The 10,441-nt window shown below is 36.7% G+C and overlaps 1 protein-coding gene across 2 annotated transcripts; it reads right to left on the bottom strand.

The window, feature by feature from the left end:
• Positions 1-557: 557 nt before the first annotated feature.
• On the bottom strand, positions 558-9,881 carry LOC107041884 (arrestin domain-containing protein 17). 2 transcript variants are annotated; one of them, XM_015262691.2, is made up of 7 exons: positions 9,398-9,881; positions 8,686-8,841; positions 8,330-8,544; positions 7,862-8,044; positions 7,577-7,788; positions 974-1,239; positions 558-898 (listed from the first exon to the last, which is right to left on the bottom strand). In XM_015262691.2, the coding sequence occupies exons 1-7, from the start codon at positions 9,510-9,512 to the stop codon at positions 768-770; spliced, it is 1,278 nt and encodes a 425-aa protein (XP_015118177.1). In that variant the 5' UTR covers positions 9,513-9,881; the 3' UTR covers positions 558-767. The 2 variants fall into 2 exon arrangements, with proteins under 2 accessions (XP_015118177.1, XP_015118178.1); XM_015262692.2 differs by having other exon boundaries at positions 1,154-1,239.
• Between the last annotated feature and the right edge of the window lie 560 nt (positions 9,882-10,441).

The raw sequence follows: 10,441 nt of genomic DNA, 5'->3' as shown, positions 1-10,441 counted from the left end.
AATGGTTCTAAAAATTAATCCAAAAAATTCGAATATTTTTTCCCGGTATACCCAAAAAGTTTCAGATTTTTATCACCTTTTTTTAAGCCTATAGAATTTTTTTACCACTTTTTCCCATAAGGACCTATGTTAATTTCAAACTCAATTATCTCCTACAAAAGCTTTCTAAAGTGCTTGAAACTTTTACTGAATTTGTTTTAGGGTAAACTTAATACAAAAAAAAATTATTCAGATTTTTATCACTTTTTTGACGTAATGCCCTATCATCCTTAAAAAATGGTCGATCATTTTCTATGTGTCAAAAAAATTTCTCGATAGTTTTACGTCTAATGAAAAAAAATCAAATTCTAGCCTAATGTTGATTTTCACGTAAGATGCTGAGTTCAATCCTGACGTTTCAACATTTTTTCATTAAAACACTAAAACGGTTATTAAATTGAAAAAAAAAACATTACGATTGATTCCAAATCGAATCAAGGTTTATGGGAATTCTTTGCAATTCTTACCAATCTTTAAATTTATCAGGGTCAGTAGACTGGGAGATAAAAAATCATGAATCTTTTTCTTTATAAATGTTATTATATTCAAGCAATAACTCAGCTTCAGATAAAAAATTGAATCTCAAAATATAACACGCTCTTAAATTATTGATTGCAAAAAAACGTAGCGTGCACGAAAAGTCAACGTGGATCAAAAAAATATGCCACAAATTTGCGAAGGCCATTACAGCGAAAAATTTCCACATTATGTGTTCATTAATTTCTTGTTCACGTCCTCATGAAATTGTAAACAGGATACCGCGGTGCAAAGTGCCCCTGATTGCCCATCACGTAGTCAGACTCCCCGCGTTCTCTCAGGCTCCTCACAGACCATCCGTATTCTTCGTAAGACGGTGGCGCTGCGTTATGAATAACCAACAGTTATCAAAATGAATTCATGATGAGGGTGCGGATAGAGAATTGGGAATACTCACGCAAATTGGAGTAAACATTAGAGTTGGGTAATTGGACCGGTGTATCATTGTTATCGTGGGGTTGAGGAGGGGCTGTGGGATACCCATCACCAGGGGAAAATGGGGGATATCCACTCGGGTAACCACCATATGTTGGGTCTGCAGTCTTATCTGGATAATTGTCACCTGGTTCTCTCTTACCTGATGGTGAAATTTCTCCTTGGTAATTTGCCAATGGAATTGTGCCAATGAATACTAGCGTATTACTCTTCAGATTCCTGTGGTACCTGTGAAGATAATTGCGTTGAATTAATGCGGGGAAATTCTGGTTTCCGTGACACCGCATTTTGACAATTGATTCTCGTAATATTTTCAGTGAAGAATACGGAGAAATACGAAAAAATTCTATTTCTAATTATTCTGGAGATATCACGCTCAGAAATCGTCGCTTATTATCGCTCCTGCACGGAAACGGAAATCCTGCAAAAAAACTCATGGAAAGAAAAGGGCTGGGAAAAAATGTTTTTCAGTCAAAACCGCATTCAACTAAGGCAGTATCACCCTTGGACCATGATCCTAGCAACTTCTTTTTTGTGATCCTTGTGCCCCTGTGACTTTCGTGAACCCAGTGATGCAGCGACGCGCTACATCCTAACATACACACTAGGCAGGCTCAAAAAACATTTGGTCCGAATTTCAATTGGCAAGTTTATAGAAACGAGAGCTCATTAGTTCAAATGACTGTGTGATTTTTTTCCGATTTTTAGCAACATTTCTAGTGCTTCCGCAAACGATTTGAAAATATACAAAAATATCTGACCCACTGGCAGTTCGTCATTATGGACGTTAGTGAAAAGTCAAATGATTTTATGGCGATCCCTTGTCAGGTAGCAAGAGTGTCGACCCAGTGTGATGTACAAGTGGGCATGTTCTAGGAAATATCTAAAGGTCCTGCCATTATGCTCACTAGTCACAAAATCGTCAATGTTAAGTAAACAACTGAAAACTTTTTTCTTTTACTTTATGTATTTTGAAACGATAATTTCAGATATCTTGATTTCCTTAACTTCGGCTGATCTAAACAGAATTCATCAATAATGTTCTGTAATTACCGCATTGAATAACGTCATATTTATTCATATAAAAAAAAAGTTGGGACGGGAGATATCCTCTCATCTATGTTGAAGAAAATAATTTAGACATTATTCTTTCAATTTTCTTCCCTTATCAATTGAAATGACTTTCTAGACTACTGAAATGATTAAATCATTAACAAATTTTTCTTGCATGCTCTGTCTCGATTAAAGTCAAATTTCAATATAGTGAGAATTAGGCACTGTTCTTTTCCAAGAATCTATAAAGATAGTGCTACAACAATTCAATAGATAATATTTCGATGACATCGGATTGCAGCATCACAATCCGAATGAAATTAATATTTCAATATTCTTAAAAATTTAAATTAGTAACAGATAATTCCGATAATACGATTTGTGAGGCTCTTTTGTGCCTTCAGGGACCTTCTAAGAATGTAAAAATTCTGGGATTTTACGAGGAGTCATTCAGTTTGACGGTCAGGGGCGAGTATTGAGCAAATTTCATAATTTCTCCATTAATTTATGATTGGACAAGCCGAAAATTTTGGGGGTGGAGTTTTTGCCCACTTAATATTCCTTTTACTGGAATACCTATGAATTTTGGGTCTCTCCTCAATCCCTCCTGAACACAGAAAGTCATTTGACGATGCACTACCAAACCAATCACATCGAAATAATTGCTACGTTGATTTTTTTCTCTTCTGTAAAGATTAACAACAAAAAACGTACGAAAATGCCAGAAACGCGACAAGACATTGACATCACTTTCGTCGGTAGTGCAACACCGGAAATTTGTGGAAACCGTTTGCCTTCCAATAGGCAGGTTTTACAGTGTTTTTTCTATCACACGAGACATGTAACACCGAAGCTTACTGCCCGTGAAGCCGCAAAGTGTATTGTGCGGAAGTGTGCCCTTTTTTGGGAATACGCAGGAATCCCAATCGTGCAAGAGTCCTATGCTATTACGAAAGTGGATAATCTAGTGAATTAGTATAGAAATATTCAAAGGTACAGCGATTGTCGAAAGGAGAAATATTTAGTAGCGCAAGTGAAAGAGATCGAGTTCCAACATATGCTAGACAAATTATTTCATTCAATCAGCGGAGTGCACAAATTAAATTTCGGAACAGTGAAATATTTTTCTATAAGACATACACGGTTTTACAGCGATCATTTTTTGATAATTTTTTTCGGTTCCATTGCTCAGAGCAACGAAGAATTTTCTGCCTACGATTCTCCTGATTAAAATCCTGAGAGAAAAAATAATGCCCCCGATTACCACTTGAGCTTCAAAATTATTTGAGGAGAAATCACTCGCGCTTCGCACTCGGGATTTTTGAACTTGCAAAACATAACACCCTCCTTTATTTGCAAAGAAACTATCGAGAAATATCCAATCGTTCTGAAGCACCCACAGTATTATGAACAATTATTTTTATGAGTTACTCTAGCGATAAGTAATGTATATCACATTTATATTAAATTTGTATGATTTAAAAAAATACAGCGTAATAATACATTTTCTAAACTCTATGAACATTCAAAATAGTTTCAATAAAACAACTCCACTTCTAATTGAGCTATAACAATGAACCGAGTGACGTTGAAATCGTAATGTATTGAGGAATTTAACGATGTTGTTTGTCAAGTTAAATTCCAAAACAGTTGACAAACTTAATATTGAAAAACGAATAAACCAGTTATTTATTACGGAGAGAAAGAAAAAAATCGACCTGTGCTAGAGAAGGCTGGGCCAGCGGACTAACCTTCTCCATTTCAGTATATGGCCCTCCATAAAAACACCGGACACTCCCAGCACCTGTCGGAGCCTAAAAGTTTAACAATTTTCTTTTGCATTTTTCTCGAATTTGGACCTGTTGAAAATTATCCTTCTTTTGGAGAATGACGATGAGATAGTTAAACTATCACTTGACGGAATTAAAAAAGGACTGGATCGATTTCGGAGGGCTCTGGAAGCCCCCAAAAATGTCCATTTTCAGCAAAAATGATCCACTTTTATTCGTTAACAAATGGAATGGAAATTGCGAAAGAGCATTATTCATATTATTTGATTATTTGTCAATAGTTTCCCACCAAGTATTCAAGAAAATATGAAAAGTTTACTCATATAATCACGATTCGAAACTTAATTGACTTTTTCACGTGTATAACGTCATAACAAATTCCAAATCGTTGCGGAAGCTCAATATATGGTTCTAAAAATCGGAAAAAAAATCACACAGTCATTTGAACTAATGAGCTTTCGTTTCCGTAAACTTGCAAATTGAAATTCGAAAAAAATGTTTTCTGGGCCTGCCTAATACACACTCATGCGTTGACTACGGTCAGCGATCAGTGTTGACTACAGTCAGTCACGGACCGCTTACCGGATCACACCTATCCATTACTTTTGTGTATATTCCTTAACGTCTTGGAAATATATGGTGATTAATTAACGTAATCGCATTGTTAGTAAATTGAACCTTGCCACAATAACCTCAATTCCTACAGCGACTCCTTTTTGTAATCCTCCCTTGTATTCTTTCGATTGACTCTTCCCTTTAGCCCGTCTTTTGCTCGAAAATGGGTGAAAAGAGAATTTCTCACCCAAAATACTACAGGAATCAAGTGTCAAACTACGGTCCCGCGAAAATCGGAATCCTGCCGATTTATGGAATACCTCATGCTAAGTAGCCCAATGGTAAAACGGATTAAGTCCATAACTTAATGGCTAGAGATTATTTTGAAAATTTTTCGGAAACTGGGGATGTAGAAAAACTCGGGAGAAGAACTTCTTTGATAAAAACTTTGTGGTCATAATTTTTTTCAGATTTTTTACCTTTCTCCATGTACTTAAAATGTACTTAATATGAAATTAAACCAGGAGAGGATATCAAGAAGACTTTACACTTCGATGTTGCGTTTCGAACAAACAGTTCATGCAGCTACAGGAGTAGGATGATGAACCACCCCAATGTAGAGTTGAAAAAGAACTAATTTTTGAGATATTCATGAACTGAAATCTGTAGCGAAGCGGCAAACCGAGATGAATCAACTTGAGAGTAAATTCCTCAACAATTACTCGGAATGAGAAATAGATGAAGAATTTTCCGGAAAATCTTCTCACAGACTAGAATGAAGAATGTCACGATTTTTTAAATGGAAATTTAGATATCCCCTTCAATTGCGGGATATTCCATTAAAAATAAAGTCACCACGTACAACACAATTTTATAGGAAAATCTAGTACTTTCTCTTAGAAATTCTATTGAATTGGAATTCTACTTAATTACAATAGTATTTTTATACAGTTACCATAGAAAATCAGTATCAATTCGTAGAGAAAGAATTAGTTTTTTTCATTGAATTTAAGGTATATTCCTAGAAAACTCGTTTTTCTTAAGATCGTCTCCATGATCTTCATAGATAATCTTTATAATAGTCCCCGGCTATTGAAAAAAAAAATGCTAACCAGCTGTACTACACAGTTTAGGAGATGATGAATAATAAAATGCGGACTTCTAAGACGCGAGGCATAAGCCAAACGGGCTTATGGGCCCCCCCGAACTTGAGTTTTCCATCTTATGACAAAACGGTTCTTATGATGGTCTTAAAAAACTCAAACATGATAGATTGATAAATTTCGAATACGGTGAATTTTTTATAAAATTTTGTACTAAGTTAAACAGGTCAATTTCTGGACGATTTCAATTTCCATTGAATATTCCATGAATAATGAAATAAAAATTGTACCGATTATTTTTTGTAATCGGATCTGGCCTTCCCTGAGCCAATCAGAGTTCAGTATTCAATAACATGAAGTACTTCACAATTAAAATTACAGCGGTTATTTCCCCTTAACTTTTGATAATTTCCCTCTAGCTCTGCAATTGTTTCTCTAACCAAATAACTGTCAAATATTGTCCTGTGGAGTGAAAGAAAGTCTTGAAGAAAGTCAAAATGAGTCGGTTTGGGAAGGATCTGATTACCAAAAATAATCCGTCGAATACCACTCGACCTCCAAAATGAATCGAACATTTGCCTCATATGTTCCTGTGTATCAACGATCGGAATAAGTTTTGCACAAAAATCCCTCGCGCTGCGCGCTCGGGATTTTCCCTCTCTCGTTGCTGCGCAACAAAACAATCGGGAAATATCCGATAATTTTGGAGGTCTCGTGGTATTACTACTGACAATTTCCTCAATTCTGATTTTGATCAATCAGAGTGCCGTATTCGGGGTCATGTGATGCGTTTCACACTGATAATTTCCCCGGCTGCAGGGAAATTATCAGTCTGATATTTTCCCTGTAGCCTGTCAATTTTTTTCTACGAATTTGACAGATATTCCTCACATTTTGGTGAAATGTGTCCTGTAACCCCGAACACTGCACCCTGATCGGCCAAAATCAGAATTGAAGAAATTGTCCTCCGAATACCCCTCGACCTTCAAAATTCATCGGATATTTCCCTCAAGTTTTCCTGCATATCAACGATCGGAATCAGTTTTGCAGTAATCTGCAAAACTGATCCCTCTCGTTGCTATGCAACTAAACATTCGGGAAATATCCGATAATTTTGAAGGTTTGGGGTATTATAGCTGATTATTTCACCTTTCAATAATATCACTCGAGTTTATTCATGTGATCAATTATTTTTTCTATTGATCGACATTTAGTAAAAACAAAAAGTATGGCCAAGTCGTCCAGAAATTACGGGTTTCGGCTGCATTAAAACATTTCTTAATTTAATTGTTCTTTGTTTTATTATTTTGATTTTAAACAATTTTTTTCTACTAAATATTATGTATGTATGTACGTATGTGACCAAAATTTTGTTCAACGATATTTGCTGAACAAATGAACCGATTCAAAAAAATTTTTACGTGTTAATGTGACTTAGAATTAATGAGATTATGGAGACAATCGTTACAGCGGTTCGTCAGTTATTCGCATGAAATTTGCGAAAAAAATCGAAAGAAATGAGTTTTCTTTGAAAATTCAATAATTTTACCGAGAATAATGATGGGTTTTTATTTTTTTTAATACGGCCGATGCATCTACATGAAATTCGATTTCGATTGGATTGTGGGCAAAATCATCTCAGCCGTTGTTATGTTATCCGGATGGAAATTTCACAATTTGCGTTTATTCTTTCTAATAATCATAAAAATGGAAATTGGTCGGGAAGTTATTGGTTCGACCCATAATGAGTCACACCAACTTCAACCCACCTGCAATGGGAGCAAGCGAAGCGAGCGACCAACAACCAGTCGAATTTTTTCTTATTTGATTCAAACAGTTATTGTTGCCTGCATTAACAACACATGAGAACAATAGAAAAACTCAATAACTTATGAAATGCAATGAATTCAGTTATTTTTAATTTTTCCCGAAAATCCATAGGGACTAACTTTTGAGTCCGATTGTCTTGGGATATACCTTAATCAAACGTGACCCTGCCACTGAAATGTATGAAATCTTTGGACATATCCCTACACTACAAAAGTGATTAATTTCCATAGTTACCATCCTTGAACACACGCTTCTATTTTCAGATTATATTCAAGATCGATAATCCCGCAATTGGTCAAGTTTGACGGTGGTAGCGGAGAAATTTCAAGTTTCTGCTCATAATCAGATGTCCCACCAGCCTCCACAGGCCCTTTACTCACCTCCGCGACAACTATTTTTTCAGTTCGTGTGATAACTCTAGGAGTATTGGCTTTGAACGTGATAATCTGGAAAACATCAAATTTTGATATTTAATTCATTCTTCAAGTTCCGTTCAATGTGTCAAACACAATTTGTCACCTTGCGCAGGATTAATTTCACCGTTTCCACTACAATACCCGACTGATTATCCACGTTAACTCTAATAGCCATTGATTGACCGGGCACGTATCCCTTAACTGGGAGAATAACGTTGACTTTCAGTGGTGGTGAGCCACAACAGAGACAGCAAAAAGTTTTGCTCATTTCTTGATGAATGGGTTCCTGGAAAAAAAGATATTTCTTTGCCTTTGAAATTTTTTCATACATGAAATATCGCAAAGTCCCATAAACTCCTTGACAAACTAATTGTAAAATAATTGCATTATTGTTTAAATAATTCAACCCAAATTTCATTCAATTTGTTATAGAATGAATGTATAAAGTGAACAGGTTCAAACCCTAAAGGGTCATCCTACATGAAGGAAATGAGAATGAACATCAGTTGATTGGAGTTAATGAGATTAAAAAGTGATCTCACAACAATCAGAATGTCAGTAAATGGTTTACCGATGCTCTAGCTTCTCTATTGAGGTCAAAGTGTGAAACGACAGTGAACGCTGCCTTCACTTCCTGGTCGAACTTCCATGGTCTATCGATAATTGCCTTTACTGTATAACGCACGTGTCCATAGTCATGTTCAAAGCTACTGGGAAGATTCTGGGGTAAGGCGCATGTGAACGGATAGGAATGTTCACCTATCGGTAGAATGATCTCGTCATCACCTTGAAGAATAAATGAAAGGTAAATCAAGTGAAAAAAAGGTTCAAAGGCTCAAAGGAGGAAAAAAAATGAAAAGATTATTTCTTCATGATCTCTTTCCCTCTTTTGTGTGTTCTGAAAAATATGAAGATTGGTTTCTCTACCAGAAGCTGTCCCAACAACATAAGATTGAATGTTGAAATACTCCTCATGACCAGTGACTGTTTCAGACTCTTTTTCATATCTCCCTTCGTGATTCAACTCCTGTCTGTCTGTAGCCCAACACGTGTTGGCTTCACCCTTAATCTTTACGTTGATACCTGCAGTAGAAACTCCAACATTTTTCTCTTTATTGTCAACTCATATTCAAAAAAATGCCTCGAGCGAGACGAAACAAAGCCAGCGAGGTTTAAATGGGGAGAATTTGCGAGGGAGTTGTCAAGCTTGTATGTGAGCTATAATTATACTCCATTCGAGTTCTAACTTGGGTCTTGAGCAGAAAACTTGGATGTAATAAAATGTCATGCAGCCGTACATTTTTTTTTCAGAAAATTAAGTAAAACTGATAAATTATCGATCAATTGATAATTCATAAATTCTATAATTCATCATGATGTCATTATCAGATTTGTAATTATCGAAAATGAATCACACCGCGTTATCATGAAAAATAATAACATGTTCAATATTGATGCCGATTAAATGAAAGATTGAGTTTAATTTTATTACGAGCCCAAGTATCATCGCATACTCTTGCGATACGTACTGACGTTTTACGTGGGAAAGGTTCTGCTTTACACTTGAAAATCTAACAGTCTACTCAGCAGCGAATAAAAAATGCAGAGGAGAAATGATAGTTTAATGCGCAACACGTACCGCGTATTTTCTTCACTGAGTCCACAACGACGATAATACGCCCTGTCACAGTTTGTCCTGGATAATAGGTACTCCATGGATTATCAAAAACGATTCTAAGTTCCTTGAGACCCATGACACCGGTGTATCCCTGTCACCCGTCACACGCTGGTGTATATGTGTACGAATTTACTATATAGCTTCCCTCGCCACTGCCTCTCTCCCTCTCAATGTACGAAAATGCCGCTCTCGCCTCACGTCTCGTGAATGCCCGACGTCTTCGTATACTATTTTTTATTTATCTTTATTTTTGCACCGTTGGATACATTTTTCTGTTCTATCTATATCTAGTCTCGGTGTCTGCAGCGAAATATACGTATTTTCTGCCCAATGAATCTCGAACTGCTGCGCATGTCTCAGTTACTGTGAGTAATGACGTCTTCATTACTAGGTATGACGGGTTTGGCGCGGGCGTCATTGATACTGAATTAGGATAATCGGGCGAGCCCAGAGGGCAAAGAGGATTGACTAAAGTAGAGGCTCAGATCTCGGGGTTGGACTGACCCCAAGCCAAAAGTAGTTCGACCTTAATGGAGGGATGCCGCCACGGTCGAATCTGACGCCTGGGCGGAACTGCCTGTGCGGGTAGCTCGGCAGTACGCAGTAGTAGTCCCGCTGTCACAGGGATAGTTTCGAAGGGGAATTTATGTCCTCCTCGTCCTCAGCATGTTCTTAATGTTTTTCAGGTGATTCATTTGCTGGCTAATTAATATTAAGGAATGAAACACAGAGGGTGTGACGGAGAATTAAATTCCCCATCAATTAACCCTCTTTCATCCCTTAATCTTTGTAACAAAAAATTAAAAACTGCCATGAAAGTCAGGGGCTAGTAAGAAAAATAATTTTTTCGCGGCGCACACTGACTATTCACCATTCGCCCGCGAATTAAAAATTCACTTCTCCCCTCCTAATTGAGATTAAGGGATGAAAAAAAGGCAGTTCGACGGAGAATTACATTCTCCATTAATTAACCCTCTTTCATCCCTTAATCTTTGTAACAAAAAA

This window comes from Diachasma alloeum, unplaced genomic scaffold, assembly GCF_001412515.2.
Source record: "Diachasma alloeum isolate Michigan unplaced genomic scaffold, Dall2.0 Dall_scaffold_00386, whole genome shotgun sequence".
Taxonomy (NCBI): domain Eukaryota; kingdom Metazoa; phylum Arthropoda; class Insecta; order Hymenoptera; family Braconidae; genus Diachasma; species Diachasma alloeum.
This window is presented reverse-complemented; position numbering and strand designations above follow the sequence as displayed.

Bases quoted from the DNA above. Each gene is read 5' to 3' on its own strand.
- LOC107041884 (XM_015262691.2), bottom strand. From the start codon at position 9,512: ATGGGTCTCAAGGAACTTAGAATCGTTTTTGATAATCCATGGAGTACC. The intron at 8,045-8,329 runs GTAAACCATTTA...CTTTTTTTCCAG, and splicing joins ATAGAGAAGCTAGAGCATCG to GAACCCATTCATCAAGAAAT. The intron at 7,789-7,861 runs GTGACAAATTGT...GATGTTTTCCAG, and splicing joins TGAAATTAATCCTGCGCAAG to ATTATCACGTTCAAAGCCAA.